The sequence below is a fragment of the Hibiscus syriacus genome, unplaced genomic scaffold, assembly GCF_006381635.1.
Source record: "Hibiscus syriacus cultivar Baekdansim isolate YM2019G1 unplaced genomic scaffold, ASM638163v2 tig00110204_pilon, whole genome shotgun sequence".
Lineage (NCBI taxonomy): Eukaryota > Viridiplantae > Streptophyta > Magnoliopsida > Malvales > Malvaceae > Hibiscus > Hibiscus syriacus.
This window is the reverse complement of record NW_024062626.1, coordinates 49836-63309: the sequence shown is the minus strand read 5'-3', so window position 1 is coordinate 63309 and position 13474 is coordinate 49836. Positions and strand designations below refer to the sequence as shown.

At 33.3% G+C, this 13474-nt stretch overlaps 1 protein-coding gene and 1 pseudogene across 1 annotated transcript; both read left to right on the top strand.

Annotated features, from left to right (window-relative positions):
* Positions 1-3828: 3828 nt before the first annotated feature.
* On the top strand, positions 3829-5569 carry LOC120219062 (annotated as a pseudogene).
* A 4914-nt stretch (positions 5570-10483) lies between these two features.
* LOC120219043 (probable small nuclear ribonucleoprotein F) lies at positions 10484-12078 on the top strand. The gene is made up of 5 exons (XM_039215895.1): positions 10484-10537; positions 10724-10811; positions 10915-10952; positions 11196-11260; positions 11996-12078. Exons 1-5 carry the CDS (start codon positions 10532-10534, stop codon positions 12063-12065), a joined length of 267 nt encoding a protein of 88 aa, XP_039071826.1. The 5' UTR covers positions 10484-10531; the 3' UTR covers positions 12066-12078.
* Positions 12079-13474: the final 1396 nt, after the last annotated feature.

The window sequence follows — 13474 nt, the reverse complement described above, 5'->3', positions numbered from 1 at the left end:
AATCGCAATGCTAATTTGTACTATGCATTGCGATTCTTCATAATCGCGTTGCGATTTGGGAACTGATTTGCGGTTCTGGAGATCGCGTTGCGATTTTATTTCGCATTGCGATTTGTTGGTCATTTTGGCAAATCCAAAAAAAGTTGGTTAAAATCGTATATTATAAGGCATTTTTGGTCATGAGGTTATTTTCTCTTAAGTATATTGCAAACTTTTTTTTGTCACGGATGCCTTTTTTTTATAATAAAAGTAAAAGATTGCTAGAAACTTTAAACGTGTTTTCTTTGAAGGGTGAAGTACACAAATGGTCTCTGATTATAGTATATTGTTTTGTTGAGTCTTTTTATTATTAAAAGTTATAAAATGATCCCTTAAATATAAGAAATTATTTTGTGAATCCATCGACTATTTAAAGTTACAAAATGATTATCTTACTATTCATTATGTTCCAAACTTGTCATTTTATGTTGAAAATAGCGAGAACTTGAGTTGGATGTTAATCTACTGATCGATATATGATAAAGTTTGATTTATAATCTCAAACGATTATCATATTTTAGTCAAAATGTTAATGTTCAGCTCAAATAATCGTTAATTTTGTATCGAAAAAATACGAGCTTGGAACATATAAATAGTCGGGCGATCAATTTGCATTGTTTAATAGTTGAGTGACTTAAGAAAGTAACTCATAATAGTCATTGGATCATTTTGTAACTTTAATAGTCTTAGAACTAAATAAAGTAGTATCATAGTCAAGAACCATTTGTGTACTTTACCCTTCTTGAGAAGGTTCAATCAGCCATCTTAATAAATTAAGTTTTTTTTTGAAAGATAATAAATTAGAGTTAAATGTTAAGAAATTAAAATTCCATCTATATATAATGAAAACCAAAATGTATTAAATGAATAAAAGAAGCTTTTAGTTAGATTGGGTTAACAGAAAAACTATAGGATACGGTTACAATTAGCGCAATCCACCTTTGAAAATTGAACGATAATCGCATTGGAATTTTCCAACACATATTATATAATTCTTCAGTTGACGTAAAGTGCAAACACGTGAAAAATGAAAATAATGAGAGGATGACGATGGGTTGGTAATTATTTAGACGAAAGTTAATTATATATATTTGATGATGTTTTTAAAATCGGATCGAACATTAAATCGGTGAATGTATTAATTTTGGTTCAATCGGGTTTCAATGCGGTTAAACCCGATTTTTATAAAATAAAATATTATTTAATTTTACATAATATTCAAAGCAATAATATATATGAACATTTTTTAAGTTTACAATATTAAAAGGTATAAAATATCACAAGTCATAATATATATAAATTAAAAATCATAAAATCAGTGAAACAAAATGATTCAAATCAACTAAAACATAATATTTAAAGTAAAATATATTAAATAATAAATATAATTATATAATTATAATCAAAAAATAAAATTGGGGCTTAAAAATCATAACAAATGATGATTTGGTTTTAATTTAAAAAAAAATAATCCCACATGACTAAGAAACATAGAAGAGCATCCAAAAGTTTAAAGAGAAAATATGAGAACAAAACAATCTCACATGACTAAGAAACATAGAAGAGCATCATAACTTACTTCTATAAATAATGAGGTAATTTGACATTCAAAATCATGGAGCCTTTTGGTGAGCACAAATCGAACTATTATTTCGCTTCAATTGAGTTCAAATTTTAAGTTTCAATCGAACTTTAAATTTTTTTTTGAGTTCGAGTTGAACTTGATAAATTTTAGCTTGTGAGTTTTTATTTGAGTTGAGCTTACTTTTAAAGTTTGAGTTCGAGTCGAGCTCAGCAATACTAGAATTTGATTTGGCTTGTTTAACAAACGACGTCGTTTGGTTTAATTTTTTTTTAAAAGAAAAAAAGTGAACCGACGGTTCAAACAAGTTTTGTCGTTTTCAGCCGGTTCACCTCGGTTTTACTGATTTTCAGCTGATTCTATCAGTTTTTCAGCCGGTTCATTACTAGGCCGGTTTTGTGAGATAATCGGACCGGACAAACCACCGATTCACAATTCAACCGGTTAAACCGTCCGATCCGGTCTAATTTTGATAACCATGATATTTAATATACAAACTCTAACGTTAGAGAATATTTGTACAAGACTAGTGGTAGCCATAGGTATAGCCCGTGGTAGACTAGTGGTAGCCATAGGTATACCCCGTGGTAGACTAGTGAAGCTATGGCAGCATGTGGGAAGTAAGGTGTGTGATACGTCATACGCATTACGTTGTCCTTCACACGGATTCTTCAAGTTTCTCACATCTCTTCAGCCAATTTACTGCTGCAACTATTTTTTTTGTTTTACGTGACAGATTTTTACGGCACCTTCTGAAATTACCCCAACAGGAGGACAAATAAATGAAAACAGTAAAAAAAAAGAGAGAGGAGGGTTTGCTTATTGAGAGAGGTGTACGTGTAAAGAGAGGTTTAAGCATGGTGGTCCAGGTGAGCAGAATGCATGCAAACCCCAAAAGGACTCTCTTTTTGCTTTAACCATGTAATATGTACGTCTAATTTAGAAGCGCTCAGACTGAGCCCGGGACTCATCCCTTTCTCTTTATCTGTCCAAAACAAACATACAATAACTACTCACCAAAACATAATAATATGTTTCCATTCACAATCCCTCACTCTCTTCATTTAATTTGTTCCGTTGATGGCTCAATGAACTATTCTGCACCCCCATTACTGGTTTGTGACCTCACTGCTCCTGCTATGAGACTGTATCCCACTCTGCATTCTGCAGGCTGCTCTCCAATTTTAAACACCCCTGCTACTGTCTCTGTGACATTAAATATAATTCAATAATGAGATTTAGTGGTAAAATATTTTATTTCTATTAAATTATATTATTTTATATTATTTTTTTAGAAAATAATTTATCATTATATAAAAGACAATATAAAATTAAGAATGAGTAACAGTTTAAGTAAGGAGTAATATTCATTTAAAATAAATGATTTGTATTTTTTTAAATGAGTAGATAATTAAAAACAATAATAAATAAAATCAATTTATACACGAAAGCAGTAGGGAAGGAAAACAAGAGAGCTAAAATAGCAATAAGGTTTTAGGGATGGGTTGGTGGATCCATTTGCTAAAGAATGAATCCATTGCAGGAATTGTGAGTGCACGCAAGGTGAAAGCACGTTGAGGTGTATTAATTAGCAGTCGATCTGATTGGATTATCAGTACAGTGTGTGTAGTGAATAATAATACCACATAAGTAAACAATAAAAACAGAGTTGATATACGAGAATATGTAAAATAAATTTAATTCACTGTTTTAAAGCCCAAACCTCACAGATAATGGGGTAGAATCCCAGGAAACATTTTTATTATATTCTGGAAAATGCAGTGAATTAATCATATAAAAATGTTTTCCTGAACTCGAATGTCTTTTCTACATTGATTATGTATTATTGTGGGACTGTTAAAGACTGGTTTTATGGCTAATTCATACATTCGGTGAGATATGTTTAGTAGTAAACATGAGATTATGGATAAGAAAAATCTTTAAAATACTAAAGAAATCATATTTTCATCACCTGGCTGTTTTTCATACAGTCCGTGTAAATAAGTCATACATGTCCATTTTTTTTTTTTTTGCTTTCAACCTTGCTGTTGTACTTATATCCGCTCTCTCTCTCTTAAACCCAGCCATCTCAAATTCCTTTTCCTTTTGCTTTATACCCTCTTTCCTATCTCCACAAGTTTCCAGTTTTCATCACTCCCACCTTCGTTTTACTCTATAAATTCAGCAATCATCCTTCCCTCCTCTTCATCTCCACCCCCACCACCCATTGCTCTAAGTTCAATCAGCCACAATGAAAGAGTATTGGACTTCATTTGCTTCATTGCTTGGGGTCTTGGCCTTTTGCCAGAGCCTCCTCCAGGTCATTTTCCCACCCGAACTTCGCTTTGCTTGTCTCAAGTTCTTCAACCGGCTTTTCAATCTATTCTTCCTACTGTTACTTTGACATCACGGAGATCGACGGCGTCAACACCAACGAGCTCTATAACGCCGTCCAACTCTATTTAAGTTCCTCTGTTTCCATCAACGGTAGCCGCTTGAGTCTGACCCGTGCGCTCAATTCAAGCGCCATAACATTCGGTCTCTCCAACAATGACTGCATCGTCGATACGTTCAATGGCGTCAGTGTGCTTTGGGAACACGTTGTGACCCAAAGGCAAGCCCAAACCTTCTCCTGGCGACCATTGCCCGAGGAGAAGAGAGGGTTCACTCTGCGAATTAGGAAGAGAGACAAGTCCTTGATTCTTGATTCCTACCTTGATTACATAATGGAGAAGGCCAGTGAAATCCGTAGAAAGAATCAAGACAGGCTGTTATACACCAATTCTCGAGGTGGGTCTTTGGATTCCAGGGGACATCCTTGGGAGTCGGTTCCATTTAAGCATCCAAGCACTTTTGACACATTGGCTATGGATCCCGTGAAGAAGCAAGAGATCATGGATGATCTCAAGGATTTCGCCAATGGTCAATCCTTTTATCAGAAGGCCGGCAGAGCCTGGAAAAGGGGTTACTTGCTGTATGGTCCTCCAGGGACAGGGAAATCCAGCATGATTGCAGCAATGGCTAATCACTTAAGTTATGATATTTATGACCTCGAATTGACCGAGGTCCATAACAATTCTGAGCTGAGAAGCTGTTGATGAAAACAAGTTCCAAGTCGATTATCGTGATTGAAGATATTGATTGTTCAATTAATTTGACTAACAGGAAGAAGAATAACAAAAGTACAGGCAAGGAATTACTATGACCCTGAAATGAGATGTGGGTCGGGTTCAGGTCCTGGTGAAGATGGAGGTAACTCCATCACCCTTTCGGGACTGTTGAATTTTACCGATGGGTTATGGTCTTGCTGTGGGAGTGAAAGGATTTTTGTGTTCACAACGAACCACATTGAGAAGCTTGACCCTGCATTGCTCCGATGTGGGAGGATGGATATGCATATTTTCATGAGCTATTGCTCGTACCCTGCATTGATGATACTGTTGAAGAATTATCTGGGGTACGATGAAAGTGATTTCGATGCTGAATTTTCAAAGGAACTTGCTGAAGTAGTCGACAAGGCAGAGATGACCCCAGCTGATATTAGTGAAGTGCTAATTAAGAACCGGTGTTCCAAGCAAAAAGCCGTCAGTGAGTTGCTGGGGGCATTGAAGACAAGGGCGGAGAGGAACTTGAAAAGTGGAAATTTAAGGGAGAAAAATTCAGACGACATTATGGAAGATGAAGAGCAAGAGAAGAGGGCCTTGGAGAGTCCTCCAAATGAAGGGTCCGAATTTGAAGAAACTTGCAAAAAACAAGAGGTGAGGGTGAAGAGATGAAATGATGGTAGGATTGACGGTTTCTTTGGGTTTTTTTTTCTCTTTTTAATTATTCAGAAAGATTAAAGGTGTAAAAAAGCAAATTGGTGTTTGAAGTTTGGACTAACCAAGATCTTTCAAATTTTGTTGGTGGAATGGATGGTAATCTTTTGGGACGAGGTGGAAAAAAATATGGGTTAGGAAAACGATCGGCACCCATCTTACTCAATGTTGGGTACATCTATCTCAATTCCAGTTTAATAATATAACATAATGTGAAGCTAATATAAGATAATCTTCATGTATGTGGGCGTGATTTGCCATGCGAGGAGTTTCTTTTTCTGTTACTTCATATATAGTTTTGCATATCCTCAGCACATGATTCCATTGCAAAATCCTCTTGGGGGGAAGCAATTGGACAGCACACGCCACATGCGCAAAGTGAAGTGCTACAAATCTGGTATTGAACATGAAAGGCTTGGTTTTCTTCTACTCTATTAAGTTGTGTTGCTTGACAATAATGTAATATATAATTCCTTTTCTTTAGTTCAACTGTTGTGAGTGTTAGACATGGTGACATTCTGTTAAACGGTCTTTTCCTCGTAAAAAATCAAAATCATATCATGTTTTGGGGGGACACAATTAAGTAAGTAGCAAGACAGGTTTTGATTTCCCCGCTCTAATACAAGTTGGTTTTGAAATAAAATTGGCTTAGAGAAATTGGGTCCGTTGTTTCGCAATGAAGTGTGGTCCACCTGGGAATGAAGTTGCTTGAATTGAAGCTGACAGGGTAAGTGGATAGGGATTAGAGGCCTTTTGTTTGTATTTGTAGGGATAGATTGGGCAAAGCAAGTGGTGAAAAGGTGAAACAACCAAATATTTATGTTGGGAAAAAGTAGCCAAAACAAAAAGCAACTCGAGTTGAAAGGCCAATTAGTTGACCTTTTTGAGTTTGAGTTGTAAAGCCATGGACTGTGCCTGCTGTAAAGCCCCTACCTGCTTACCATTATTTTTTATACCTGCTTACAGTTCTTGAAAATATTCTTATTAGCATAGCAGGTAGATTTGATCATCAAAAATAGCATAGCAGATAGATTAATAAAAACCTAATTGGATTAGATCTTAATCCAGCCGTTATGCATACAAACATGGGAAGTGATAGGTTGTTGAGTCATGTACACAATTATGATGATGCAGTGATTAGATTATGGAGTTGAATTATAAAAATATTGAAAATGGATATGGTTGTGGACAAAGAGGGAAAAAGTGAAAGAGTAATGCCACCTTTTTTTAAGCATAAATTGACTGACGTTCACATCTCTTTTGTTGCAGAAGAAACAAGTCGTACCAAATGAAATGATTCTCTTTCGCTTCACCACCGCCTGCTTCTTTCATCCTCCTTTGCCAAACCTTCATTCCTTTTTCTTACTTTAATCGTCACAACTTCAATACATATAAATACCTACAGCTGAATCTTAATTCAGTTAATACTTTACACTTTTTTAAAATTCAATAATAGTTTAAATATAAAAGTTTTGATAATTGTTATAATTAATTTTAAAAATTTAAAAGTTTGAGCCGATAATATATATTTTCTATTTTGGATATTGATATGGGAGCCATGATTGACTAATATCATCAGCGTTCTTTCGTCCAGAGAGGGGCCCATAATTTAGCAGCTCATGTTTCTCTTGTTTTTTGGCTCTCAATGAATGAATTCCTTGTCCTGCAACTCAAACCACACAAATAAACAGAAAACAAGTGCAATTGCCTGTTGTTGAAAGACTCATAGAATAAATGGCATAATTGAATTTTACTGTAAATACTAAATAGTAAGATTAAAAATATGATATGGAATTGATATTTTAATATAAAAAAATCCAGAAATAATTTTAGAGATGGTCTTGCTGATGGGTTGAAAGTAGCTAAAGTTAGGTGACAATTGGCACCGCCTTTCAATTATATGATCATTCGTATAAATTTGTCTCTGTCTAATCCTAAGGTTCATGGAAGAGCCTTCTTAACACATTTCCCAATCAAAAAAGTTTGGGATTCTCTTCCAACAGTTTCCTTCTTTCCTTTATAAAAAAGTTTACAAGAATCCACCATATCATGCAAATCAAGATGGAAAGTAAGATCTTGCCTTTGAATTTAATTTAAATGTACCTTATATATTATTTAACAAGGGAAAAGTTGAAGTACTTTGAACAATGGAATGTATGACCGTCGAAAACAGATTAAATAAAAGAAGAATTTTGGGTAAATTTTGACTAATGGCAATGAAATGATTGATCCAAGTTTGAATTACAAGCGTAAGAACGATGGGTTAGCAACATTCTCTGAACACGATCCGATTTACAGCTTAGTTTGAATACACATGGGCCACGCCACAAAGCATTCATGCGACGCACATCACCGTCCCATGCTAACCCAACCGGTTATTCTCATTATTGTATGTGTCCCACAAATGGAAATTCAAACCCACATGTGAAACGCCTATCGGCACTTGTCGTCGTAATTACAACCCAGGAAAAATAAAATGTAAAACTAAATGCGAGGAAGAATAGAATTTCAAAGATGCCGGCCTTTTCTTTCTTGTTTTGCAGGGTTCCTTAGTGGATAAACACTGGCCATTATCTAGTCCAAGATTTGGGATGGATTTAGGAACCTAAACTTGTTGGATTTGATAATAATGAAATAAATGGTCGCCGTTCTTTTCACCACATTCTCAAACTTTCCTTTTTCATTTCCCTTTCTATGATGCTGAAGCTGAAAAAGCTCCACAATTCCATTACTTCCAATGGATGTACAAGAGTCATTCAAAAGCCATCCCTACAGAACATATGCACATTCATATTTCATGGTTTTAATATATATAATATCGGCTCAGATGTTATTGTGAAATTTCAAATATCATATTAGTTATCAAAGAATTTTAGAAACAATTAGGATAAATTAAAACTTTAAATATTATAAAATCTAATTAAAATATATCATAACTTATTATTGAATATAACATACCTAAATATTGATAATAAATGAGAATAAATTGAAAAATTCAGTATGGTCTAACGAGACAAAAAAGTATATAAGGTAAGAAGAAAACAATAATGAAACATTTAACAAAAATAACATGTATATTGGATTAACGAAATTTAACTCAACAAAAATACACGACAATTTTTAAAGTATAAATAACTATAATATGATTGAATCATCAGAAATCATCTAAGATATTTTAAATTTAACGTCCAAGTAAATACTATTATGGGTATGGGTGAGTATTTGATTGAGCCTGATTAAAAAACTTGATTTATTCAAGTTGATGAGCTATATTTTATAACTCAAACATCGTTTTTAAATTTCTATTTAAATTTAATTGTAAATCTTTATAATGTAATGACACTATTTGATTTCAGTTTAGACAATTTTCTATAACCATATACTATATATATATTTCTTCAATTTTTTCATACGTGATATACATATATGATGAGACCACAGTTAAATTTAAAATCAATCAACTAATTACTAAAAATTTTGAGTTATCGAGATCCATTAATTGACCGAGTGGTCAATGGTGTGGGTTAGAATAACAATATTTGTCTTAGAAATGTAATACCTCTCTATTTAATAAAAAAAATCGAGTTGTCCATTATATATAACTCAACTCAAATTTAATTTTTTTTAGTCAAGTAGAATTTATAAAATTATAATTTTAATCAAATTGAATTGATTTTTTTACATGAAATCAAATTGAAATTTTTGATTTTTTTTTTAAAAAAATTGGCTCGAATTTTATACATCCCTAATGGGTGCATATTCTTTAGGAATGGTAGCCATTGTTAGCCAATGGACGTTAATTTGGGAGTGACGAAGGACAACAAAAATGGAGCACCAGATGATAATGGCAGAATCAAATCATTACTCCGGAGAGAAAAAAAGACCATTGAATTGATTGTTCAAAATCTGAAAAGTTGAGAATCTGATACGATAATAGTATGTACTATGGGACAATGAAGTCTACCCAGTAATTTAATCAACCTTTCTAATTACTCGATTCTTACATTTTGACACTAACTAACACTTTACGAATTTGTTATGTTGAAATTCTTACCATATCTGTTTCAACTTTTTATTGTTCGTCAAAGCAATGAGTATATAATAACAACTTGATTATTCAAGCAAAATTAAACAAGTTACTAGAAATTCTCAACTAAAAAAATTAATCAACTCCATCTTCTTTTTAAGATTCTTTGAATTAATAAATTTCATTAGTTAATTTTTTGGGATAAATTTAGGGTAAATAGAAGGTAACATGTTCAGATACTCTCAACCATTTAACAATAAATGTTTATATTTTGACATCTACGTGTTCGAACATAAAACATCAAGGATAACAATAAGTTCATTAATCACTAAGGTCGCTTGGTTTGTGTCATTAGTTAAAATTTTTAACCATAAGTTTCATCGTTTGCTAACTTTATATACGAGTTTCAAATATCACCCATCTAAGTCCAAATTTGTTTTTTCGTAACTTAAAATTTGCTTTACTTTTCTGTTGAAATCAAATAAGATTCAAATTGCAATATTTTAAAAGTATATTTTGATCATTGAGTTATATCATCAAAGATATCATTATAAACTCGTTTTTAAATCATATTTCTCTATTAATATAGATTCGAAACAAAATCAAATATATTCTCAAATTATCATTATACGTCAGAACTGCGGTGGATTTTTTTATAAAAATAATAGATAAATAAAATATTTCTCTTACATGTATTAGGTGTGGTGATAAGACATAGCAAAATTAATTTTATCAAAGAATTGAATTTTATAAATGAAAAAAGAAGAAGAAGAAAAAAAGAGTTGCGCTTAATTCTGAGGTTGAAATTGGAGTTGGATTTTAAGGACTTTCAAAACTGGGCCAATCAAAGAGGAAATATTGGGCTAGTTTGAGAGAACCATCTTCTCACTTGTTTTAGGGTAAAATTAAACCCTAAAAGAAACGCCTCTTATATTCATATTCTCGGCACCAAGAGATCAAGAACGCTAAACCCCGTGGAAGCAAGCCAACTGCAAAAGGCTGCTTCGAAATCTCAACTTTTCCTCTCACCTTTCTGTAGCCGCCGCACCTCTACTCGCGCATTCCATGGCTGTGAGTTTTTTTTATGTTTATTAATATTTTAGGTTTCTGCTATATTTTCTGGAAATTTATTGATTAATCACTTTGGGGGTTAAGTGATCTAGATAGCTAATTTATTTTATTCGTCATTTTTTTCTCTGTGTTCTTTCTTTACTGTAACTTGGCATCTAAATTTCAATTTCTGTTTAAACATTGTAGACAATACCAGTTAACCCGAAACCGTTCTTGAACAATTTGACTGGAAAGACTGTTATAGTGAAGCTCAAGTGGGGGATGGAATACAAAGGTAATTCCATGGTTTTCTTTTCTTAATATGTTTAATTACTTAATTTTATCTTTTGTTTTTAGTTGTTATTCTAACTTCGTGCTTGTTTCTGTGCTTTTTGCAGGTTTTCTTGCCTCTGTTGATTCATACATGAATTTGCAGGTGTGACATTAGTTTCTGTAAATAGCATAAAACACATCGAAATTACCATACAACTAGGTCATTTGTTTAATTACATTTTAGGTGTAATGTTTTTGTTTAAACTTGGAATCTGGAGACAACATTTTTTTTAATTACCTTTAGCTTATTATTTTGAAAAAATGAAGAGAAACTTCTCACAGTGTTGCATGGTCACTTTTGCTAACACTTCTCAATGAATTGTTTTTTCCCTTTCTTTTTTGGAAGCTTGGGAATGCTGAAGAGTATGTCGATGGACAGTTCACTGGAAATTTAGGGGAAATTTTGATCAGGTGATTTATTGCAAAAGCTAGTTTGTTCTTCCTTTCATTATTTTATGAGGGCATATTGTTGTTGTGGTTATATTAATCTTTAGATATTATTGAATGTGTGGACTACTTTATGTCAGGAGTAATCTTTTCCTTACTCTCACATTATTACAGAATATTTCCTGGATAATATGTGTTGTTTTCTTGCAATTCTGTTAGCTAGTTTGTTCTTCCTTTCATTATTTTATGAGGGCATATTGTTGTTGTGATTATATTAATCTTTAGATATTATTGAATGTGTGGACTACTTTATGTCAGGAGTAATCTTTTCCTTACTCTCACATTATTACAGAATATTTCCTGGATAATATGTGTTGTTTTCTTGCAATTCTGTTCTAGGTAATACACTAGTTTATGTACCATGAGCTTTCCCTGCACTGGCTTTAATAATAAGTAGATATTGTCATTTAGGGTTCCATTTCTGATTTGGTTGAGTACTAAAGACTATAAGGTTGACATCAATTGCTGATTTGTTATCTCTTTAAAGGATTGACAGAAGCATCTACTTTGTTAAACATCAAAGAAGTTATTAAATTGTTACCATAGGCTGTCTTTGCTGATGTGTCTGAAAATTTCATGTTGTGACAGGCTCCTGTTGAACTTTATCTGCCAACAACACAAGTTCTAAAACATTGTTTAGAAAAGAATGCAGTGACTGTTTTTTTAATTAACTGATAACATGTGAACTATGTGCTACAGATGCAATAATGTTCTCTATCTTCGTGGGGTACCCGAAGATGAAGATATAGAAGATGCTGATAAGGATTAGACTGGTTCACGTATGGTCTAAAAAGAAGCTTTGGCCATTACATTAAAAGCTGCTGTAACTTTTGGTTATCATGGTTGAAGGTCAGTATGTCATTTGATCGACCAAGCAAAACTGCTGTGTAGTTAACTGTGCTTTGTTTGACTGCTTTTGCGAACATTATTTGGGATATTGTGTCTTTAGGATTCTTGATATATGTAGTGTGGAGAGCAGGCTTGCTATTCTATTTCAAACCATTTGCTCCGGAAAGAAACTGCATTTGATGGCCAACTTATTTGAGCTTTATGCCAACTAACATCTCATTCATGGTTGTGGTTACAAAATTTTGCTCGGAGATCATGGACCGACATGATGCCAACGTTCTCATATAGAATGCATCATCCACCAGTGTGACATTCTGTCCTCTAGGTACAGTAACAGACAGAATGGTGACTGCTATTTCCAGCTCCCTCATTTGATAGATTTCTTTCACGATATTCTAAGACTACCTTCCTAGTTGATTTTAGGGTTTAATTTTTGATCGATCTGGCATCGCCTTTTAACTCTACTTCCAGTAAGCTCCATTAGGATCATTGAGCAAATCTCAGCGAATGTAAACCATTTTATGAAATATTATATTAGAGAGGGTACACTACAAATATCAGAGCGCAACCAACTTGAAAATAGTTTGGCTGAAAAATAAACGTCATGTTTTTTGGTTGCTTAACGATCTATGCAATGAGCGGATCATGTCATGATGAGGTATATGTTTTTAATCAGAGGTTGAATCGGTCATCATAAGAAGATTTAGGCCAAGAATTAGGATACATTATGGGAAAATAAAACTTCCATCGAAGAGAAGCAAATGAAATGAAAGGCTTTCATAAAATTTCTCGTAGAATGTAGAATGAAATTTTCATTTTGTACATGTCAGATCACGAATTAGTAACTGCATTCTATCTTTAAAAATCCCAATTGTTTTGAACTTTCTATTTTTAGAATGGAATACTCCCCATGAATAGAATCTAACCCGCGACATGAATACAGTAAGTGGCTATGATTTATCATGCTAATCCACCAATCATTACCTGATGAATTATCTGCCATTCCAAACGGAGCCACAATTTCTGTATTTCGCTTCACCGCTATTCGCTCTACCGCCTCATTGTGCATCTAAAAGTAAAATCCAAGTTCGTTATGTTGTCAATCTATGCTTTTTTGTCTACACGAAAGCTGAGTTCCATACCCACTAACCATGGTGTTTAGTCAATTCCCTAAGTTCAAATTGCAGGAACAAAGGAAATTTTACATAACTGTTTACTTTGGGATCTGAACCCTAAAAAAGTGTGCTAAATTTCATTAGAAAAAGAATTGTATGAAATGGTTGAGATACTTCATGTTATTTTTTTTATTAAAATCGTATCATGCAATTA

What these genes read in the sequence shown, in the direction of transcription:
- LOC120219043 (XM_039215895.1), top strand. An exon ending in GTGGGGGATGGAATACAAAG is followed by an intron (nt 10,812 to 10,914) that starts GTAATTCCATGG and finishes TGCTTTTTGCAG; the next exon opens with GTTTTCTTGCCTCTGTTGAT. An exon ending in TTAGGGGAAATTTTGATCAG is followed by an intron (nt 11,261 to 11,995) that starts GTGATTTATTGC and finishes TATGTGCTACAG; the next exon opens with ATGCAATAATGTTCTCTATC.